Source organism: Trematomus bernacchii, unplaced genomic scaffold (assembly GCF_902827165.1).
Source record: "Trematomus bernacchii unplaced genomic scaffold, fTreBer1.1, whole genome shotgun sequence".
Taxonomy (NCBI): Eukaryota; Metazoa; Chordata; class Actinopteri; order Perciformes; family Nototheniidae; genus Trematomus; species Trematomus bernacchii.
Window position 1 is genome coordinate 5169138 of NW_022987840.1, and position 24495 is coordinate 5193632.

Consider the following 24495-nt stretch of genomic DNA (forward strand, 5'->3'; position numbering starts at 1 on the left):
TAACTTGAACATTCTTTATTTTGTCACATAACTTGTACCACAGTGTAATTTTGTCCGATATTTTTTTTATACAAAAACAAAACCCTATATATATCCCCAAAACATGGTAATTACTCAACCCCCACAAACAATATATTAATGAAAGCAAAACTGAAAAAATCATTTCAACTCACCATATCTTCAGTCTTAAACAAGTACCTGATGTGAACCTCTACATGAGCCATAATCAATAAAGCGGCATAGCATTTGAACAGTGAGAAACAAACAGTGCCGTTTGGCAAAGTTTTAATTCGGCTAAATAGTGAAACATCCAAAGCTAAAAACCTATTGGTGATAACCTACACTTTATGAATGAATTATCACGGTAACAGATTCATTTGTCATCTACTCATTTTACATAATACTGGGCAGTAACATTCACATATGTGGAAAGTCTCTGCTGATGCCTTTACCAGATGTGTGCTACTGTGAGCCTTGAGGTAGTGATATACAGAGCAGACAAGTGCAATCCATCATGTTCCCCTGTTAGCCTTCAAATTTGCACAGAGTCACATTCACAACAATTTATGATGCCCTCCTCTTGCTTTGTGCATTGTGTAGCTCCTATCTTCCCATTTCTCCTCCATCATGCTTGTGATGCCTGTAAAGGTGCAAACAGAAATAAATACACAGAATCATTAGATTTTCCATGCTATGTTTAAAGATACATCTAAGGTGGCCTTTTCATTTATTTGAAGCCTACAGTAAGTCCAAGTTGGTGCCTTTTGTTTTTCTTGGTGTACTGTAATAGGAAACCATAGAGCAGAGCATCAGTTTTTTCTGAAAGATAACCGTTGTAAAAACATAACAAGTGTTTCATTTTGTTTGTATACTTCAGTTTAAAATGAATAACTGGTGAATATATATGTGTTTTATTTCCCAGCAAAAACAGTGGTATACTTCAGACTGCATTTTCAACCTGTCACAGAACACATCTATGATTCAGTCTCTCAACCATCAGATGGCTGTCTTGAGATTTTGTATCATTGCTGGACATTTATCTTTCAGAAAAACAGTTGCTTAGCTCTGTGACACAACCTGGGGCTAACAAATCCCAGTGGGAATATAACCCTGGAGTTCGTATTGCTTCTCCCACTGGGCTACACAGAGACATACTGTATAAATTGCGGCTCCTTTTCTGACCTTTGTAGCACAGGTGAAGCCCTTGTAGCCTCTCCGACAGTAGCAGTAGTCAGGAAGAACACACCTGCCTCCGTTCAGGCACCGCTGCTTACAAACCGCTGAGGAGAGGATCAATATTACAGGAGTTAGCATGTGTGACTAAATCATTTGAAAAAAAAATCAAAAGAATAAAGGGATAAAATACATTTGTCCGTTTATCCTGACAACAAAAAGCAAATTAGTAAAAAATAAAGTTATGGCAGGGGGCGAGTGTACGGTGTTGAATATCCTTTGTTTTATCATGAATGAACTCACGTGTCTGACACTGGAGACCTTCCCAGCCGGAGGGACAGTGGCAGGTGTTTGGGCCCAAACACTCGCCACCATTTTTACACTTTTGCAGACAGACAGCTATAGTGAGAAAAACAGAGTGAGGCTGAACTCAGTCTACAGCAGCTCCGTCATGTGGGCAGAAGATCTGACACAACTTTAACAATGACATGGATTAAAGAAACAGTAACAAATGCAGATTAAATACATAATTTCAAGATTTTAAATATACTTTTGCTATATTTGGTATGTATAAACAAAACATGGAGTCACTCACGTATGTTGCACCTCATCCCTGTCCACCCTGATGCACAGGAGCATGTGTTGGGTCCTACACACTTGCCTTTGTTCATGCACATTGGCTCACATACACCTGCAACACCATTTGTATACATTAGGGTGAGATATTGAGAGTGGTCTGCCAGTGACGAGTTTCACTTTAGATAAGACTTAAAACATGCCAGTTTACTCACTCCTTTGACACCTTTTTCCTGTGTAGCCTTCAGGGCATGAGCATACATTGTTCCTCATACACTGACCTCCATTCTTACAAGGTTGACTGCACACAGCTGAAAAACACAATAATATTACTGAAAAAATTATCCATCCTCTTCTACTGTACAAGAACAAAGCCCCTGACCCTGCACTGTGAGGGAGTAAGGGCTGGCATGATTCAGCCAATTATAAATGTATTATTGGTGAAAGTAAACTCAGCATTGCAACCGAGTCTCAGATCTTTTTAAAGTATGCTGTTAACTTTGCTGATACTTCTGCAAGTTTCTTTATTTATTACATTCATTTGACTTATCACAAACTCTAAATTCAAATCCAGAAAGAGGAAGTTCTTCATGGTTTTGCAGATTGGTTACCAACATTGTATATGTTGAGAGAAACATGAAGCTCTTAAATGGATTAATTTACAGGTTCTGATTGGATGCAGCTGCAGGGAAACTGCATTATATCACAGGTAGACTGATAGAGTTTACATAAAAAGCCAGTATCAGCTAACCAATACATCTCTTTAAGGCTGACTGTTACTGTATTGTATTGTCTTTTCACGCAAGCTACCACCTCAAAGAATCTGACCTAGTGCAATAAATAGATACAGGATTTCTGCACACTCCTTCTCTGGGGTTGAACAGCAGAGCAGTCAGATGTGTCAGTGTGATAAATAAACATCAGTTTTACCAATTTGACACTGGGAGCCATAGAAGCCGCCGGGACAGGCACAGATATTGGGCCTAATGCATGTTCCTCCATTCAGACAGACGGGGTTACATACAGCTGAGGAAGACACAAGGACACATTTAGATTATACAGATTTGTAGTTTAGAGTTTTTCTTAAAATCTTAAGTATAAGGCAGACAAAAAAAGCCTGTATGTTTTCCTGTGTTGCATCAGATGTATTGTTTTATTAAATGCAAGCAGTTTGTCTTATGATTAAATGGTGTGCCACCCAGCAAGGGAGTCTATAAATATCAAGGCTGTGTTAATTGTGAGGGAAACTTTACAATAGAAACCTCATGTAGATGCATTGTGAATATACACTTGGTGACAGGTGTAACCTTGTACCTGAGTAACATGTTGGTCCGTACCAGCCTGGTTGGCATTCGCAGACATCAGGAGAAATGCACTCTCCTCCATTTTCACAGTGCCTATTACAAACCACTGAAACAGATGAATCATTATTGACAATTCTAAATGTGCCGACCACTCAAAGGTAATGACCGGAAATGAAATCACATTATTAACGCCTGCTGCTGATGTACAGGTGATCATGAGTGGTATTGATAATCTCATCTGAATCTCCATAAGAAAGTACATTTTGATATTCCCCTTAATGTTGAAATATTCCCTCAATGATCAATGACTTTGAAGTCAACATGACTGACTCTAAACTCAAAGTCATTGTTTAATTGCAATTAATTTGATTTACAGCAAACTAGAATTACTGCCTCGTAGTTTTATGCCTATCCATGTCATAAATACCGCCAGCTCATCATGTTATGCTCTTGGAAATTTGTGTGAAATTGTCCAAATTATCAGATGAATGGAGGTACGGCCATAAAGTGTTTTGTGTGTTCTCAGTGGCCTTAACCATTTAACACCAACAATCAAGTGGATATTTATGACAAATGTGAAGACATTGCCTCACTTGTCCTGAGATATCGCAATAATGAAAATGGGACTAACTGAATCAGGTAAGTGGACAGACTGAAAACATAATGCCTCCGTCCAGGCGCTGAGGGATACAAAAATTCAATTGACTACTTACAGACAGCGCCGTAAATCTCAGAGACTACAACTTTAATACAAACTGTTTGCACATCACAAAATGTTTCACCCAGTCAAAGTATTATGATAACAACTCACTGATTTCACATCTGGGTCCCACATATCCATAGGGGCAGGTACACAGGTTTCTGGCCAGACAGGTGCCTCCATGTTGACAAGGCGGCTCACAGCTTGCTACACACACCGACACGAAACAACACAAGGACTCGCATCAGTATTCTGTGTGTGTCAGCATGTTAGACAGGTGTGAATATGAGCTCAGGTTACCTTCCTCACAGGTGGGCCCGCTGTAGCCCGCAGGACATTCACACACATTACGATTCACACACCTCCCCTGGTTTTTGCAGTCAGGTCGACACACGGCTGAGTGGCAACAAAATTAGACACGGATAAATGAGCCAAGTCCTCAGAGGTGATTTAACAGTAATGTGCCATGACAGCATGCAGAGTGCTCCAAGGTTTAACTATCATAACACTGTAAGTTGCCGAGGTGCCAACAAGAGTGATACTGGAAGTGGAACAATCAGATCGCTTTACTTTGTCCTCAGGGCCTTATCCACTACTAGTGACACATTTAGCAACACAGTGAAAAGGCAAGAAATATATTGTAATTAATTCCCAATGCTACAGTAATCACATTCACGGCTCTTCCTCTACAAACATTAAAATATATGCAAATAAAGCGGGATAATGCTGCCGGTATATCGCCATTTATTGACACTGATACATTTGTTTCCAGCATTAAACATAATCTTACCAATATGGCAGTTGTATCCAGTGTAGCCTTCCATGCAGGTGCAGGTGTTTGGCAGAGTGCACGCCATGTTCCTCCCACACTGGTACCTGCACACAGCTGAAATCAAATGACACGGATACTTGTAGAAATGCACATATGATGGGAAAACATGCCACTCTAATGCACTAAGAAGTTAGACTGAAACAACTAATCGCCTCTTTAGATAATGTGTCCTGTAAAAGAAATCCCAAACAATGGTGGCTAGAATAAATGTGGAAATTTGTAACTGTTGGTCAAACAAAAAAAAGCAGATTGAGGGCTTATGTAATTCTTCTTCGATAATTTAAACCCACAACCTTTTCTCAATAGTGGCAACATGCACAAGTATGTTTATACATCATAGGCACAAACACAAAATGTAATTTTCACGTTGCCAGTCGGTACCTTTACATATGATTCCATCTCCGGTGTAGCCGTACGGGCAGCGGCCGCACTTGAAGGATCCGGTGAGGGTGGGCTCACAGGGAACACCGGGGGAGCAGGGAGAGTCAACACAGGTCACATGGAGAGATGGGGACTCCACTTTCAGCACAGTGGTCAGGTTGGTCTTTCTGTCATCAAAATAACCTCTCCTGACACTAGACATGGTGGCCTCTGGTCTCCGGCTGTCAGGGGGTCTTCTGGGCGAGGCGGGGGACGATGAAGAGGAGGAGGTGGGAGTTGTTTCCTTGCTGGAATTTGATTTGACGATTTGAAAATGACCATCTCCTCCCCTGGTGATTGTCCCCTGCCCTGTAAAATACTGGGAGTTAGAGGATATGACTTAAAAATCTAACAAAGATTTAGCCTCGGTTTGTCAACATTAGAACATTGGATCGTGCCATTTTGTAAAATCAGAAGGGTTTTCAACAGATCCAATTCATCCAAACTACCCCATTTTAAGGAAAGCAATGTCGTCCCTTTCTGTTCATAGTATTCATAATAAAGCTTTTGTTTGACTTTTTTCAATTTTGTTACTTATCCTTAAAAATTATAAATAATTTGAGCAACTAAAATAACCAATTTTCTCAACCTTTAGTTGCTCTTCCGGTTTTATGCGTACCATTAGCCTCCACTCCTACACATAGAAATAAGTGTCATGTAAAAAAAAATAATGGTTTTCATATACGGAAACTATTCTATATCATAAATTGATACATATAGATATAATGATACATACATATATGATAAACAACAAATGTGTTTCAAACTTGCTTGTGGATTTTCCAAAAATAGTTTTAATAAAGCCTTCTGTTCAATTCCAAACCCCAGAGCATACAAGGTCATCACCATTTTTATTTTACAAGTCCCAGTTTCAAGTTTTTTTTTTAAAATAATGACTTCCCTCTTACCTATAGCTTTGCACGTGCGTCCATTTCCATGGAGACCTGCAGGACACGGTCCACAGATAAAGCCCGCTGAGACGTGGGTGCTCTGGAAACACTGAACCCCGGGGTGACATGGCCTTCTGGAGCAGGGCAACGGGCTCGAGGATTTGGGCCTCGATGAAACCTTCAGTACTCTGGCTGGTGTCGTCAATGCTTTGACAGGAGAGTCTTGGTTTCCTTGGAAACAAAAAGGATGAAAACAGCCTTCAAGCCGACAAAAAAATGTGCATGAATTAAAAGAAAGAATAAGACAGGTGTAGAACTTTTGAGTTGTCTTGCTCTTAAACGCATGAAAACAAACCATGATTTCATTCTACTAAATAACCTCCATTTAAGCTAGAAGACTTACGTGTGCAGATGTTCCCGTCACCACTGTATCCTTGTGGACAGACTCCACAGAAGAAGGAGCCCAGCGTGTTGTTACAGCCCACTCCAGGGAAACAAGGCTGTGAGACACACTCATCTATATCTTCTCTACATGTATGGCCTGAAAGCAGAGAAAAACACCAGTCAATATGTAGTTGAAACATTATAACATTACTTAAAAAGAAGAGAATAAATTGGGATTGATTTCCTTAAATGAAGGGCTAATAAGTGACCTTGTTACTACACTGACCCTGAACATGATAAAAGTACTGAAGCTTAATGTTTGGCTCTCAGTATCCGTATCAGTATCTAACTGGCTCCATGCTGTCCATACTTATACCAATTTCTTAGTTAACCATCAATGTTACTGTATACGTGACGTTAAGAGCTCTGCAGTGTAATCCCTACCTGTCATTCCAGCAGGGCAGATACAGGAGAAAGAGTCGGGCCCGTCAATGCAGCGGCCAAGTCGACAAGGGTTGGGTTTACAGTCGTCAACGTCCACCTCACACCTTTCACCTTTAAATCCATCAAGGCACACACACAGGTATTCCCCGCTGCCTGCAGGAAGGTTGGTGTTGGTCACACAGGAAGCTCCATTTAGACATTCACAGGAGTGCACAAACACCTGAAGGAAAGAGGACAAATAAACATGTCTGTAATCTAAGAACAACAACCCCTCATGAGGAAATCGTAACACATGCAAGAAAAAAACACTTGTTGTCTAGTGACTGAAATCAAATACACTAAAGAAGGGAAATATGAAAACAAATCGATGAACACATACAGAGATGAACAAAAAATATTTGGTGAAAATGTGGGTAGATATAAAAATGAAAAAGCTATTCTAAGTAAAATACTATCTCTACAACAGAGAAGATCACATTTTCTCAAGAGTTAATATTGTTTCTCGTGCTTTTCTGCTCAACCTTAAATTGCATTTGGAGCTGTGAGTAGCTCTTTCATTGCCTGTATGCATTGCATTGTGGGACAACAATACACATTAACATGAAACAAAAAAAACATCAAAAAGATTTTAAAATGTTTTTCACATCTTACTTGTTTTTGTTACTTAAGCACAAAGCGTGCTTAAACTGAGTTATTAAGTTGTAAAAACAAAGAAGGGCCATGAGCAGAGAAATACATTTCATCAGCTCCCTCTAGTGGAGCTACAAGTAATTGTCTATTGAGAGCCAAATGCTCTGGACTACAAGGGCTACTTTTTTGGACTCCCAAGAATTCACATACCTGTGTAAAATGACTTACTCTCAACCCTTGCTTAGTATAGACTGTAATAAAGCTGCTTAGAAGAAGTTACATTTGACTGTACTAAAGGATAATCTATTCATTTAATGGACCAAAGGTGTTTTTTTTTAAGTCCTTATTAAAAGAAAATAAATGTACATTTGCAAAAGACACATTACAAAATTACAAAATAACAAAATAACAAAATAATAAAATAATAAAAATAAATTAAAAAAACAGCATCCACATCTTTCATTTTATATTCATCCCCAGAACAGAAGATAACACATAATTTAAACAGAGAATTTCATTTGAATCATGACTCATAAATCCAGTCCAAATGTACGCTACTTGAACTTATCAAGTAAGATATGTTTGGGTCACACAATGAAAAGAAACACACACATTACCTGTATGGAGGCTCTGGTCTCAGCGTTGCAGTCGTCCGTCACTGTAAACTGGAGAGTGTGTGTGTCTGTAGTTTCAGTCCTCCACCTCACCAGCCCATCAGGAGACAGAGATGACCCTTCAGGGCCCGATTCCAGGGTGAAGCGCACCGCTGAGCCCTCAGGGTCCCGAGCTTGTAGCTGATAGATGAAATCCCCTCCCAGGAAGGATCGGAGATGAAACGGCAACGACTGGAGCACTGGAGGCTCGTTCTCTGATGGGAAACACAATTTATGTGCTGGGGGACAAACAGCTTGAAAATGTGGGATTCAGTGAAGTCTACAGTAGACCTTCAGACAAAGCTAAAAAAAATAAAATCGGCCAGGGAAATATTAGCAGCTGCGATTGTTTTTATCTTTTGATTCTGTGTATGTATTTGTGGACAGATGTTGTCAATGCAATAGCGGAGCAATACTGCAGTGATTCAGTCACTACACTTTACAGGTGTGTAGCAAGGGGGTAACATTGGAATCATCCTTATCAATAATCCCCACTGTATCGTTCTATCGTTGTGATACAGATTAGTGATTTAACTTCTACATATTCTGTCATTTCTTCTGAACGGAGTGAGCACTGTTTGACCTACTTGAGGTTAAAGTAGCAAAGTTGGTCTGAAAGTGTAACAATGAGGTAAAGCTGTCCTCATATCAGCGCCCCGGGGACTAAAGCAACTTCAATGGCTCCAATCTGCACAGAGCTGCTGACAGATGATCACAACAGCCCTGAGCAAATACAAGCTACAAAACTCAGTGATGGCTATCCAACCTCAACTCTACTGAGGAAGTGACACATCACAAACTTTTTCATCTTAAAATGTACATTATAGTCTAGACTTCTTGAGCTGTGAGAGGCACCAGATGAGAAACAATATACATACTCTCTGCTATGGACCATGTGTGTTTGGACGAGTCCGGGCGACATGTGAGGCAAGGGCTGCTGGGATTGGAGTCTCCCTCACTGTAACACAGGCCGTCAATGTTGCACCTTTTCTCCTGGGAGGCAGGGACAATAAATAACAATCGTGTTCAGTGTTTATTATTCTTTGAAACATGAAAATATGTCACTCAACCAAGACCTACTACAGTGAGCTACATAGGTATATGTATGTGCATAACATGGCAGCCGAATAATAAGGCATTTCTTTAAGATATTTGCTAACCATGCTGCACGTATTTTGTTAAAATTTAGAAGAAAACATAGATCTGTAAAAATAAACTCCAGGACAAACATAGATTTGAATGGCTTGTTGGCAGAGGCTCAGATTGGCTCTATGTATTACATTAATATCACTTTTTGGAAGGCTGTCTTACCCTCAGGGTGCAGAGGACTTCAGTGTCAAGGCTGCAGATCTGGCAGGCTCCGTCATACAGAGTCAGAATCTTGGCGTTACTGTAGCTGTAGCCATCATTGGAAACCTGCCATCAGCAGAAGCGTGATTACTGTGGATCACTGGGAAAAGGCATTAAACAAATAAACTGAACTGTAGAGAGATTAACTGTTTTTGCTCACAGTTAGTAATGTTTTACTGCTCATATATTTCAATACAGTTCTTTAAAGTCTGTGAAAAATGTCTCTTTGATTTAGAGTTGATTCTAGGGAGATCCTTCTTAGTGATAAATGTTACCAAAAATATTTACATGTTCTTACTGCTGTAAAATTATTCTCATATTGAGTAAATAATCAATTAATCTAAGTATTTTCCTCTTAAATCATGTCAGAGCTGGAGAAGACCTCCAGCAAACCTTCTCATCTGTATGACTTAAGTTTGATGCTAATTCTGAGATTTTGAAAAGCGCTCGAGGCTGTGGTGTGCATTACAGAAAAGGTTGGAGACGTGACTAACTTTGATCTGCAAGCGGGCCAGGGGTCTGTTCGATGCTGTTTCCAGGTCCAGGCCCGCAGGTCCCCGGCTGTCCTCCAGGGGGAGCTTGCACTCCAGAGCTGTCATATCCAGAAAGACGGCTGGGACTAACTGGGGCTCGTCCAGAACCCACTCCCAATCTTCAAACTTCACAGGAGACACAGAGGGAGAGAGTGATAAGAGATGCAAAAGTAATCATATGACAGCTTTATTTGATCAGAATAGGGAATTGATAAAAGGGCATGTAGGCTGAAATGGTTTATACTTGATGCAAGGGGTTAGCACTTAAAGCCTGTGAAGATACCTACGTCAACAATTTGGATTTATTGTATTGTATAGTGAAGAATTTCCACGCAGTACCATCCCCACTACATCATTACCCAGATGTATAACAGCCTCAGTCCGTGTCATGCTTTGATTATATCCCCATGTTAACTGCCAGATATGTTTGAGCTGTGTAAGCAGGTGAACTGGAGTTATATCCAAATAGCTTGTATTTTTACATTTAAGGGATATTCTTTTAAGTATTAAATGCATGAAGAAAAGACAATATAAATGCATAAATGTGCCAAACAAAGTAGTCTGATAAAAACACCTCCCCCACTCTCTGGATTGGACTCCTTATTTGTAAAAAAACAAACATTGTAAGCATTCATCAGAATCAATAACACATGCAATCTGAATTTCTCTCAATTGTTCTTCCATGTGTCAAAAAAAGAAAATAATGTATAACTTGAAGCTTTAAAAATATGTTCAGACAAGAGGATGATTGCATAGCAAAGACAATGTGCAAACAAGGATGGACAAAAGAATGGAAAAAGAAGCTGAACAGCTGTGTACCTTTTCTTTAACAAACTCACACTTGAGCTCGTAGGAGTCCTTGAAGCCTTGACCGTAGACCTGGATGGTGGAGCAGTCTCCCTGTCGTACGTCACAGAGACCCTCCTTCTCCAGCTCAGTGATCTCTGGGATCTGGTCTTCACAATATCAACAACCAAAAGTACATAAACTGTTAGACCTGAGAATGTATTGAACATCACAAACCATATGTCTTGCACTGTAAAGCGTCTTTGAGCACCTGAAAAAGCACTTGGAAAATAAATGTATTATTATTATTATTACAGTTGTCCTGTAGAAAAAAATAGATGTCTTCAAGTAACTGATACATGTATTACAGTTAGGATATATGACATAGCGATGCCTTAAAATGTTCTTTTGGTGAGGGTGTAGCTCAATTTTAAAAAGAAAAGTAGTTTTCTTTTTTTAATTTAAATTGAGGTGAGCTGTAACTATGTTTTGTTATAGATATTTTAAGCGGTCCAACCCAGTAGAAACAAAATGTATCTAACTTAAATCCCTCTTGTAACTGTACCTCTCTAGAACCAGTGTGTCTGTGTCAGTGTATGAGTAGTATTTTACCAGACAGCACACTGCAGTCATATGATCCAAATCCTGGGAAGCAGACACAACCCCACTCTGAGCACTGGCCGTTCCCGTTGCACAGATTGGGACATTTGAGGACAGCCAGAACATCCTGGAACTCTTCTTCTCTCCTCCTCTCCTCTATCAGCCTCCTCTCACACTCGTTTTCCAACAGTGGTAAAGTAGCATTCAGCCATGACTGGTCATCTTTCAGCTGTAGGTCAGTAACACACATGGCCTCCACGCGGCTTATTATTGCCTCTTCTAACAGGCGGCCGCATCCCAACGCTATGCTGGAGCCGGCCACCACCTGCTGACACTGAGTCCTGGCCTGCTGCTCTGTCAGGCCAGAAGGTGTGGGCCACGTTAGAGGAGAGTCTGTTTGAGCTGCTGCTTCGTGGTCCTCTGGGAAAAAGTAGGAGAAGCCCTCCAGATCAGACTGGCTGAGACTTTGGTGTGGAGAGTTAGAAATGTGACGGTGGGTCTGCCGCCCGGCTCTGCCTCCCTGGCGGAGAGCTGAGGTCGAAGCTCCATCTCTGGAGGCTTGCAGGGAGAAACTTCTCTCACGTGGCTGAGAGTTACTGCCTCTGTCCTGGGGGGTTTGACTGGATTGACCTGGAGGCAGCGGCTGTCTGTCGCTTCCTCCGCCTTTGAGTAGTTCCACCGAGCTGATGTACTCGGCTGTGACGTCTAGAGTGGGGATGACACTTTGAAGGTTCACGTTGCCGTGATGAGAGCAGAGGGAGTCGGTGGAGGTGACTGATCGAGATTGGGCTCTGGAAGATGTGAGGCGGGGCCCCGACTGGCAGTTACAGTACTTGCGGGGGCTCGGTATGCTCAGATGGGATGGCACGGTGTCAAACAGGCTGCTGCCAGGGGGAAGCCTGACAGAGGGAAGGAGGAGACGTCAGGAAGGATGAAACAGGGTTTGACAGGAGGCTCTTTGATTGATATATACAGTAAGAGGTACCATGGTTGATATTGTGATGACAAGGGCAGACTCTCTCAGAAATGTAGTATTCAATTTATGACCCAAATTGAAACTTTGTGGCCCCTGGTTTTTGGTTTCAGAAACCATCATGCTAGGTCTTTTTTCGAGATGATGTATGCTAGAACAAAGCTTTGTAGAAGATACTAGGCACCAGTATGACTATTTTAAAGGGCATCCTGAAAAGTTAGTTAGCAAAAATATGTGTATAGCTCAAGAGCTAATACTTCACAATAGTTTCCAGACTTCTGAATCCAAATTCAAGTATGAAGAAACAAGATAGTCATCCTATTAACAACCTTTAACCAAACGCAAAAATTAAAAACAATCCCTCAAGAATTTGCAATATATTTTTCTACCTAAAAATAAATAGTAATTTACATTCATTGATCCATATATGAATTACCTTAAATGACCTCCTATCTCTCCATTCTGTCCTTTAACATGCCAGTGGCATTCTTGGAAGAATTGCTCCTAGCATCAACTATCAAAGCTTTTGTGTAAGCTGACCCATACGTCACTGTTAAAATTACTGACCTCCATTCTGAGATAAAAGCAGGCAGATGCTCCAGTATGGCGCCCCCTGCTGAGTGGAGGTCGTTGGCTGGCTGGCCATTGTAGGTCCCACACAGACCCTCAGTGTGGCCCCGGTCTGAACTGGGAGCTCTCAGCGTGAGACTCATCCCCCAGTCTGAGACGTCTGCACGAACAAACGCTCCTGACGAGAAGGTGATCTGCGAACAGGTAAAGATTCAGGACAATCAAATGAAGACAGAGCGCATGCGATTTCTCCACAACGAAAGATCCAGCTAGATTTTGGATAAGTTTGTCACATTTTTGATGGCTTTTTGTGAATAGATGTATAAACCTCAATAAACAAATAGCTGGTAGTGCTCTGTAGTTTTGCACAGGCTGTTTAACATTCATTATATTCAGTGTCTGACTGGTCCTCACCGTGACTTTGCGGCCCTGGTAGGACTCTGTGATGCGAATGCCGCTCTTGGTCAGGTCTCTGTTCTTCACCGACAGGTGAGGTTTGGTTTCACCCATTTCTCCGTTGCACATGTCAAAAGCGATGACATCGCCGCCGTCCCGCACCACGAAGCCACACACACACGAGGTGGCGTGCACCACACTGCCACACTCCCACTGACGAACATGGACCTCAAAGGGCCTCAAAGTGCTCTTATAGAGGACAAAAGTGCCGACTTGGTAGTTCTCATAGGGCCTGTAAAACAAGAAAAATATTCACAAAATGGATGACCCCTAATTTGTATTGACCCTTAGATATTATTGTGGTACAGTGCATTCACTAGTGACAATTTAAAACTTCCACATACAATTCAATCTGTTGAATTGCATGTGGAACAGTTTAGATTAAATCAATTCCCTTTTTAACCTAACAAGAGACTGATGTACCTGCCATCAAATGTGATAATGTGAGGATCAGTGAAGGAGTAGCAGAACGCTGAAGGGACATCCTTCACAGTTATCTGGAATGACAAATACATTTTTTCTTTTATATGAATAAAAATCGAAACCTCAGGAATTAATAATCACAAGGTTAATAACATGTGTTCAAATTCCACCGGGACAACATCATCTGTTTACCTCAACTGGTTCAGGTGAGTATCCATTCCACAGAAAATTCTGTGTGACGATAGATTTAACAGAGATCTGAGTCGTCCTGTTGCTGTCTTTATGAAAGTCAGTGACGGGGCTGAAGTGGATCAGTGCTCGGCTGCAAACCCCGTCTGTACAGGGGCCCCGGGACAGATGCACCACACAGGACGAGAGAGACAGATCTGCACCCAACAAACCGTCATCTGTAACAAAACAGGGGAAAAGATAGTAGTTATTTTCATGATGGTATAACAGAAAATGGAAAAATAAACTCTATGATTGTTATCTTGCTCTTCTCACCTTTGCTGCTGGTGCTGAGCTGTAAAGACAGAGTGCACGGCTCTGCAGAGGAGGACGACTCCTCCAGACACGGGACAGGAACTGTGCTCTCCACCAGAAGCTCATACAGCCTCCCGTCCTCAGACACACTGCTCACCTCTGGTCTCAGCTGCACAAAACAGGTATTAAACTGATCAGCCCTCTTAAACAATGTGAATCACAAACACATTACATTCAGAGGGAGAGGATTTAGGCAGATTTTTACAGGAATATCATTAAAACACACAGACATGTATGCAAAAACAAACAAGTGCACAGATGTATCAACTCTATACTGCAAAGATAATGTTGTGGTCAAACACATACTGTTCATCAAGAGGCACCACACATAGACAACTTGAGATTACTGTGATATACCCTAATCCCGGCAAAGAACTCCAGACTTTCCACTGAAGCACCACGGATGTTGGGCGAGTCCAAGAAGAAACTGGAGCTCGAGCAGTAGATCTAAGAGAGGGAGAGGATTTGATACGTTTTTTTAAATCAAAACAATTATGCCTGCATTTTAAAGGGAGAAAAACAGAGACAGGGATAGGGGTAGAAAGATAGCAAGCGAAATAGAGAGGGAAAGAGAAAGTGGAAGTAACCATGCAGCAAATAAAAGGGAAGACAGTCCTTGATTATTCCTATTTCCTAATTGTTGTAGTCCTATGATGAAAAGAGTCAGGACCATTTCAGGAGTAAAGGTTAAGTATTAGCTTTAAAGGTGGGGTAGGTAAGTTTTAGAAACTGGCTCGAGATACACTTTTTGTTATATTCCATGGAATGCTCTTAACATCCCCATAGCAATGAATATCTTAAGTGCTTTGACAAAAAATCCATAAAAAAATGTCATCTGTGGAAGCTGTAGTACTGTAAAAAGCACGACCAATCATTTTAGCCGGCCCGGCAGATTTTTTCCGGCTGTGTATTTTCAAATTCTAGCGCACTCGAGCTGGTTTCTCCAAAATTACCTACCCCACCTTTAATTAGCCTTTGTTTATTATTGAATGATGTCTATCAACATTCTGATGTATATGTGTTAGTTTTCCTGAAACTGCACTGTATATTACTTTTCATATATTTTGCTAAATAAATGGGCTTGATTTTGTCTTTGGAAACCACTTTTCGTCCACTTTTAAAACTACAAGTGAAACACATTGAGCTTCTGCACCAGACCTTGTCCCCCAGACGGAGGTTGAAGCCGTCCAGCTCGATAAAGGCGAAGGTCTGGAGGGTGGTCTCCTGTTTGAGCTCCTCCTTCCTGCCCTCAGGTGAGAGGCGGGACCAGGCCACCACGTATCCCAGGGAGCTGTTGGAGCTGCTGCCAAAGCTGCACTTCAGGAACACCGACTTTCCTGTCACCTCTGAGACAACCACTGGTGCTGATGGAGTGGGAGGCTGCTTTGCTGATGGAGAAAGAACAAAGAGTAGGTGGATGAGTGGACCATATGTTTTAGTTTAAAGGGCCCACGTCATGCTTTTCCAGTTATTACCCGTCCTCTTGTGTGTTATGAAGGTTTTTATGCATGTAAACGGTCTGCAGAGTCAAAAACCTTCAAAGTACACCCTGTAGGGAGTAAAACTCTAACACAGAAAAGACCTCCCCAAAACGCCTCGTTGGAGATTTCTCATTTTCCATTGTTTTCTTCCTGGGTATCGTGACGTGCCCTTACAGGCAGGAGCTCCAACAAGCCGTTTAGGACAGAGAGTGAAACTCAGTGAATACACATACTATACAGAGATGCTGTATTAGAAACCAAGGTGATTTTGGAAAAATGCACAATTTAAATCTATTCTAGTATACCTCAACAATGGAATTATGATCAGTAGAAATGGCCCTTTAAATTATACATATGCACAGGTTTCTCTCACAACAGAGGTGGAAAAGGAAGCCAATACAGCCCTAATTAAGAAATCAAGGCCTATATACCGTACTGTACACATTGTATAGTAAATGTACGTACTCCTATGTCAAAGAAAGATCAAGGCTCCTTATAAAAGGGTATGTTCACACCCACAGGGTGCCTTTCCAACCTTACTACTGGTTTAGCATACAGTACGCATAAGGCCAAAAGTATGTGGACACCCTGTCTGTATACAGCCTATTCATGCAAGTTGGAGCTGTTTTACGTGGTTTAAGTTGACTTCTAATTGAGATTATACCTCATGGCAACTGAAAGGCTTTTTCCCTGTTTAAACACAACATTGTGCACTAAAGCCAGTTAAACAAAGTAATGTTTTTTGCAGAGATCCCTGACCTCAACACCATTCAGAGTCAGATATCTTGAGGAAGGTCTTCACAGAAGTGTGGAGGCTGTTTTAGCAACATGTTAATAGCCATGGTATGAGAGAACTTTGTCTACAGTATTTTGTTAATGTGTTTATGTATTTTTGAGTTATACAGTGTTGTTGACCCAGGTGTTACCCAGCAAACCTGTAAGTAGAGGACAATAGGAGCTGAGGAACATGAATTCATAAAAGTGAGCAGTTTTATACAAAACATATTCAGAAAGCGCTGCTGTCTGAATTTAAATCTAGAAAGAGAGCTATGAAATCATAGAAAACGGGGTTATTATGTATGAAACAAGTTATTGAATCTTATAACGTACAGTGACATTTCATTCATCTCTTGTTAAACCTCTCTTCTCCTTTCCACCTCTGCCAGCTTCCTAAAACCTGCCTTGGCGTAATTCACAACCTGTCTGAGGGCTGTCGCCATGGAGACAAGGCCCAGCGGACGCCGGGACACATGCTCAGCTCATTAAGAGGAGCGGTGAGGGGCCGCCAGTGCATTCCTGACCGCATGGCAACTCCCTGACCTCCTGATTGTTTTGGTGTTTGACCTAACACGAGGAGACAAGCGTAAGCCATAAACACAGCAGCAAGATTCTCACTTTTACATGTTCCATCAACGTTAACCTCGTCAGGGCCACAGCTCGGCGACGCTGTGGGTGAAGTGTCCGACATCTCTGTTAGATAAATAGGAAAGCAATAACACCATCAGTTACATGTATTAATCAACATTAATAACATAACAGATTAATCTTCTTTGAAGAGAGACTCTAGGATTGTATCTCTGCCCTCTCTCTGATATAATGGAACTAGATGAAAGTTGGTTTATGGAGCCCAAAGCACCAAGAAAATACATTTGAAAAACTTGACACCAATGTCTCTTTCCAAGAAATGATGACATTGTTACTCAAGATAATCCACAGACCTTGTTATGAGCAGTTCCATGTATTTTACAAACTTTTATCTTTATACCAAACTTAACATGACAAACCGTCTGACAGCACAGAAGTGTGTAAGGGTGCAAACATGAGAGGTTCATTCTTGAAACAGCTTGTAAACACTATTGCTCTAAGAGAAAATAATGAGAAAATAATAGACTATTTGTCCGGACATACCCTGAGCGCAGTATGCCATGCATCCCTGCGTCGGCTGCAGTAGGTAAACATAGAAGTCTCCACAGTTGCGCACGGTGACCGGGATGCGGAACATGCAGCAGTCTTTGCCGGTGCCTGGGAAAAGCTGCCAGGCAGCGCAGGCCGTCAGCTGCCTCACCTCCAGGGGCCCCGGCAGGGCCTCACCTTCAGCCAGGGACAGCCACACAGGAGCCTGAGTCCCACAGTGGTTCACCTGGATGTTCAGAAAGAGTTAGAGAGGAGAACATGGGGCATATTAATTAAAGCTTTTAGTGTTCTTAGAATAATAAGGACAAATGGAAAAGGTGTAGTCTTTGCATGTTGGACCAAAGGTGGTTATAATGTCACACATGTTCACAGCGATCCTCTCTCCCTCGCTTCACCCACTCCTGAGTCTATCCATCACCCAGGGTGAGCAGCGATGCCTGGGAAGGCAGAGGGAAGCTGACACTTTGGATGGATTTTGCAGGCTCATCACTAGGGATGGGTATCGTTAAGGTTTTAACGGTACTACTACTTTTATCGATACCGCTTATCGGTCCGGTCTTTTAACGGTACTCTTATCGGTTCTTTTGGAGAGAAAAATGAGGTAAACTAACTATATGTTGTATGTCAGGGACTACGGATGGAAATTAGCTCAAAGCTAAAATCCGGCATATTTACACTTGAAGCATTATTTGTCTAAAGTGTTCATTAATGTGCATTGTCCCTATTCAAATAAACGATTAAATGAAAATTAACAAATTGTGAACAAAACTAACATTGCTTTTTATTTAAATGAAATACATAATATTTCACATCAACAGAAACAACAACGTTTTAACAAATCATATTAAATAATCTGATGACAGAACTGGGAACAGAATGGCTGAAACTTTAACAAACTAAATAACTCAGTTCCCTGTAATCATTAACCCATGTTTGAATCATTGAGTTAGCTCCGTGTGTTGCTGCTAGCATACATAACACCTGACGTGGAAACGTTACTCGTGGATGGGGCTACAGAGCTACTAGAGAGACAGTCGAACCCGGTGCATTTCTCCGTCTGAACGTGGTGCACTTTTGCAAGATGTTTAGACAAATTGCTCGTGTTACCGCCCTGACATGCTAAACTCTTATTGCACTTTAGGCAACGAGCGAGACGGGTAAAGTTTAACCACACCTCGGAGCGCGTTCTCTCCGCCATCTCCTCCGTGTGTGTGTGTGTTGCTGCATGTAGCAGCTGCGTGTGTGTAAACTGCCCCGCCCCCTCGCACACAGGCGGGGGAGAGAGATCTCTCGTCTGGATTGGAGAGATCGAAAATACTAAAGATGACGCATTTTGCAGTCTTTTTGCGTATTAGAAACGGAGTTGGCGACACTAAAACTGCAATATAATGTTTGTGTAGCAATAATACACATGACATCTTTTTTAGATGTCTCCAGTACCGATAAAAAGACCGATAACGTCGGAGCTTAACGGTACCACGGTCTTTAATAATTCAGCCCCGGGGCCCGTTTAATACCGGGGCTCGGTACCCATCCCTACTCATCACAGCTGGACTCCCGCAGGATGAGACACATTCCAGCTCTCCTTGCACTGTCCTTCAAAAATGTGTACTCACAAACACACAAACATACATGTGTGTGTCCTCAAATGCATTTGTATTCATGCATGCAAACACGCACAAATACATTTTTGACACAAAGACTGAGGAGAGGACAGAGAGTTTCCACACATGAGATCACAGATTGGGAGTTAGAGATTCTGAAGTAATTGATGTTTGAATTAACAAAGCTAAATCAAACATTTGGAATATAACAGCCCTCGTTCACCACATGCTTCCCTAAAAAAGAGAACACCAAAATTATTGACTTGATTAAATCAAAATGCGGGGGTCATGAGAATTGTGTGACCTTTACTGAGGTCAAAGTTGGTTAAGAAAAAATTGGATTCCTGGAGTCTGACTTGCAATTGATTTAGTGCGATTTTACACAATGTGTCTGCAAAAGAAAGTCCCACAAATCAGAGCGAACTGAAAAATGTTGCCTATATTGTTTTGTCTTTGCAAGACAGAAAACCCTCTCTTTAAACCCATTTGTAAGGAAATGCTTTGCAGCTGGTCAACATAAAATATACCTTTTGTATGTCACAATCACCACATCTTCGCTGCAGATGATGAGCTAAAGCAGCTGAAGGGTTAGAGAGGTGAAATTGTAGATCAAAGTTTGACAGTTTGGAGTCCCTGACTAAGTATCTTAAGCCCAAGATTGATGAGGTGAAACTACAAACAAAGCAAAATTACTGCTGAAGTTTCAGTCCAGCAAATTGTGCAGATGTAGAAAACAGCTGAATACATGTCAAGAGATTTTTGGAAATTCACTGGTTCAGGGCTTTGAGAGTTAGATGAGAAGATCAATACCACTTTGATAGCTGTATGCTAAATATGATGCTAAAGCCAACTAAAGGTAAGATTAGCTTAGCATAAAGGCAGAACACAGCTTGTTTGGCTCTGTTCAATTTTCTTAAATCCACCTACCAGCCCAACATGTAGTTAGAGCTTTGCTGTTTCATTTGTATAATATAATACATGAATGAAAACCAAGGGATGTTTTACAGTGAATTAAACAGGAATCGGTGTATGTAAATAATTTACCTCCACACACTCCGTGGGCATGCTGGCCGGCTTATCAAAGATCTGAAACTGGTACCAGCCCGGAGAGAGGGAGTGGTCGCAGATGAACTCCTGCAGGGCCGACTGCTGCACCCAGCTGGAGCTGAAGGTGGTGCTGCGGTAGGGGTCCTGGAGGATGGAGTGGCCCCCGGACACACACTCTGGAGGAAGCTCTGCAAGTCCAGGTAGAGAGACAGAATACAGAAAGCACATGGTTGTACACAAATACTGGTAATACCAATATATTGTACCAATATATGTACAGCTTTCTACAGGACAAATAGTGAAGTGTGGAAACCCACTGCCCAGTTCCTCTGTGTTCAAGATACACATCTTGAATTGAAAAGCTTACACACAGACCATAAAATGCACTGACATGAGAAATGTGGAATGCATGATATTATCAGATCAGGTTATGGATACATTTACTGAAAAAGGGTAGAAAAATGTAGCAAATATGAAAAAGACCATCAAATATGTAACATTTATAGTTATAGTTAGTTTTATAGTTATAGGTTCAAACATGTCGTAAAAGCAAATGGCCATTAAGATGAAAGCAGAGAGGAAGACAAAGAGCTGAGCTGTAACTAAGAAGTACAGCGAGCTTCTGTGCACCGCAGCAACGTTTTCTGGCCCTGAGAGTTTAAGTGAAAGGTGATAGTCAGTCTGAGTCTGCCAGTGACAAGGCAAGGCAAGGCACTGAGAGAGACCACAGGGGCTGTCAAAGCTGCCGATAGACAGACTTCATTCTCAACACCTTGTTGCTTGAATTTGGAACCACTTATTGGCATTAAGTATATCAATATACATAACCTGTGAGTCTACTAATGGACGTCATAGACAGGTAAGGTATTGAGGTATTACAACTGCTGTCCACTGGTTTTAACTACAACATATAAATCCCCTCATCTTCTCTCTGCTCTTTAAACTATCATGATAACCAGAGCCTTAATAATATAATAACATAACCTTAAACAGCAGCACAAGGGAGCCAGCTGGTCATTCCCAGCAGGATGTGACTGCTGATGTTTAAGATATGGTTGCACATGAGTTGTAATATAAGGGGGAGAAGGCACTTTGTATTCATCAGGTTGTGGTAAAAATGTGCTGGAAACGTTCTAAAGCTTGTCATAGGAATGTTGCGAAAACTTGAACTTGTCAATTTGAGGTCAAATTAATTTAAATCAGGAGGGAAACTTTGTATTTGAATAATTCTAAAGTAATGTGTTTTACACAGAAAAATCAAATCAAAATGATAGACATCTTTTTCGAAGCTTTAATGGAGTGAAAGGAATTCCTAAAGGTTGAACTGAGAAGGGAAAGGTCAGCAGGTTAATGTCTCTGAAGCACACCGTTTAAGCACTTTGGGATAGAACAGCCAATAAAATAAAACCTGAACATCTTTGTCGAGGAACATGCCAAGGCAACCTCTGACATAACACAGTAGTTTTAGCTTGCCAGAGCGAAGAGACAGAAAAATATCCAAGCTGTGACCCAGAAATATCAGCCAACTTTTAATAAGTTGTGTTGCCTCAGAGATCAAGTTAATGGTGACTTTGACTGAGTCTGCCTCAGTGCTGAGTGACAGGCAGACAAGCCACTGAATGAGACCACAGGAGTTGTGAAGGCTGTCAATAGAGCGACCTCCTTCTCAACACCTGGTGGCCTCAGTCCTGATCAGCTGTACAGGAACTGTGAGAGTTCACATCCTGCCTACCTGTCAGTGAGTGGCGACCCTCTGTTTCCAATGACAGCACAATACCTTACACCGTGGCCATGAGACTTGGAGGTATGTGGCCTTGGATGACATGATGGATGAGAAGGTGTCAGCCTCTTTTTGGCAGATGGACACAACAAATCAAAGAGGAAGCTCAGTACTTTAAGCTCCTTGGTATACAGTAATTAAATCCGATTTGTAATCCCACTTTTGGTTTGCATTGTTTTAATTACCGAGGGAAACGGCAGAGAGTAGTTTAACAAATTGTATGTCCATAACATTTCTGGAAATAGTGATTGCGCAACTCCTTTACCGCGGTTTAAAACTAAATCTATGAATTACTTGGAGGTGGTCGCTTACCTGTTTGTGCGTGCATTGCGTTAGGAAGTAAAAACACAACCCACGTAAGAAGTTTGGAAACGATTTCAAGTCCCATCGTCATGATGCGATCAGCGCGCAATCTTCTAACCAAACAGCCCCAACCCTCCGAGCGCAGCCGATGTTATCCGGTCAGAAACAAGCGAAGCAGGAGGAACTCCGGGGGAACTTGAGGTTTGCTGAAGCCACTGTTGGTGGGAGTGATCGGAGAAGCTGTCGGCTGATCAGAGGCGCCGGGCTGCAGCATCACACTGCGTTAGGAGGGGCATCAGCCGCGTGCCCCGACATCCACACAGCTGCACACATCTGCCGCTGAGCAGCAAGGGTCACAGCACAATGAAGATGCAGCTCTTATTCTCAAAGATCACAGGGATATATTATATTCTGACTGCATTGCATTTGTATAACACTTTTAATAATGAGTGCTTTTTACCTATAGATATGCTTATATTGTATGATGCAGTACTATAATACTAAGCCACTCAATACAAAAAGTATCTCAGTCGGAAAAAAACAATACATAAATTGATGCGATTCAAAATGTGCTGTTGAATTCTGGATTCCCTGTAAAACGCTTTGACATAAAGTAAAAGCTTAAATATGACTAAGGACAGGATGTTCATTGAAAAAGGTGAAAGGTCAAAAAGCATGTACAGAAAAACGACATAACGACACAGCTCAAAGGTTCAATTATACTTTTATTATAATCAAAAGGGACAAACCAGGGTAAAGCATTAACTATTTAAACATTATGGACAACTTCCACACTCTCATCACTGGGCGCTCTGTTATTCAAAGCTTGTATAAAATCAATTATCTGCATCAACTTACAGTAAGCCTGTAAAATGATCTGCATGTTGCAATGTTTACTCAATTTCTAAAGAAGGGGAAAAGCAGACTGATGGTCCAATCATGGAGCTATATTTTATAAGTCAACACTCCAAACCACTTAAACAGATGGGCCACATGCTACATTTTTCAGGGAAACAGCTTCAGCCAACAAGTGGGATTTTGGATAAGCCAGATATCACAGTCGGGTTCTTTCCAAACAGCTCGTTTCCCTTCTCACGGTTTTACTCATCCAGGCTACTCACATATAGAGTTTCACTGGCAGTACCAGAGAAGCTGGAGCGGATCGTCCTGTTGAAAACTATTGAATAAGAGCAGCAGAATAAGCCAGGAATAAGGTGTACAATGGGTTATTTGGGTCAGTTATGCTAATATAAAAGCTAAAACGATTGATGAGATGCAGTCTTCAAATCACTGTGAGAATACAGTCAAATATAAACAGCTATCCAGATGTTGTCTCAAATATGTTCACAGAGCAATTTAGGGCTACTATTAAACATTTGATTTGCTTATTATTATCTTGATTAAGTGGTTACTCATTTCGCTTTTTAAATTGAGATAATAATAAAAATATGCCCACCAACATTTCCCAGAGCCAAAGATGGGGAAAGAATATATTTTGTATTCATAGGTCGGTACCACCACCATCATTTTGCCTGTAAAGAGAGTGAAATTATTAAACATTTATCAAGATATTAAAATAGGTAGCTTGTTCAAACCGAGAAACTAACTCTAAAGTATAGAGAACAATTCTGCTGAAGTGAAACCTTTCTTTAAAACCTAGACTGGTGATTTTTGACAATAATAAGCAGGAGGAATATTTAAGTGAACTGTTGAGTTTCAATAAAGTCAGTAAGACAATAATTTGTGATTAACGATGACTAACCCTTCGGACAGTCCTTCCTGCTGGTCTGCAGAGGACCAGTGGTAAGCTGACAGCTGTGCAGGTCGTAGACAGTCTTCTCTCAACGTGGAGGTGCCTGAATGTCTTGGTGAGACGCTCGTCTGTCGGACTCCCACACGAGGAGAGATATAACCCCTCCCTCGTAAATCTCCTGGACCATCAACCTGCTCAGAGCCTGGAATAGCCATCAGGTAGAAACCCAATTTCTTCCCGTCTGCTCATGCATCCTCTTACACAACCGGCAATTCAATTTCCCATATGGAAAACATCTATGTCAAGTGACCATATAAACAGTACATGGCATGAATGACTTTGTAGCTTTCAAGTTACATCCAGGGAGCAAAGA

The 24495-nt window shown here is 41.4% G+C and overlaps 1 protein-coding gene across 1 annotated transcript; it reads right to left on the reverse strand.

Annotated features, from left to right (window-relative positions):
- LOC117468559 (von Willebrand factor D and EGF domains) lies at positions 1 to 22454 on the reverse strand. Its single transcript, XM_034112748.1, has 31 exons — positions 22379 to 22454; positions 20284 to 20474; positions 17630 to 17861; positions 17117 to 17191; positions 15399 to 15628; positions 14598 to 14687; positions 14202 to 14349; positions 13890 to 14104; positions 13698 to 13771; positions 13233 to 13506; positions 12816 to 13012; positions 11288 to 12174; positions 10709 to 10845; positions 9851 to 10015; positions 9318 to 9422; positions 8885 to 8999; positions 7971 to 8221; positions 6724 to 6943; positions 6299 to 6436; positions 5914 to 6126; positions 4967 to 5314; positions 4544 to 4639; positions 4054 to 4149; positions 3865 to 3960; positions 3064 to 3159; positions 2680 to 2775; positions 1965 to 2060; positions 1769 to 1864; positions 1477 to 1572; positions 1183 to 1280; positions 1 to 640 (listed from the first exon to the last, which is right to left on the reverse strand). The coding sequence occupies exons 1-31, from the start codon at positions 22452 to 22454 to the stop codon at positions 626 to 628; spliced, it is 5262 nt and encodes a 1753-aa protein (XP_033968639.1). The 3' UTR covers positions 1 to 625.
- Positions 22455 to 24495: the final 2041 nt, after the last annotated feature.

Coding starts and splice junctions, on each gene's coding strand:
- LOC117468559 (XM_034112748.1), bottom strand. CDS start 22,454: ATGGGACTTGAAATCGTTTCCAAACTTCTTACGTGGGTTGTGTTTTTA. Junction 6,437..6,723: donor CTGCCCTGCTGGAATGACAG/GTAGGGATTACA, acceptor CTCTGCTTTCAG/GCCATACATGTAGAGAAGAT. Junction 3,961..4,053: donor CGGGCCCACCTGTGAGGAAG/GTAACCTGAGCT, acceptor CGGTGTGTGTAG/CAAGCTGTGAGCCGCCTTGT.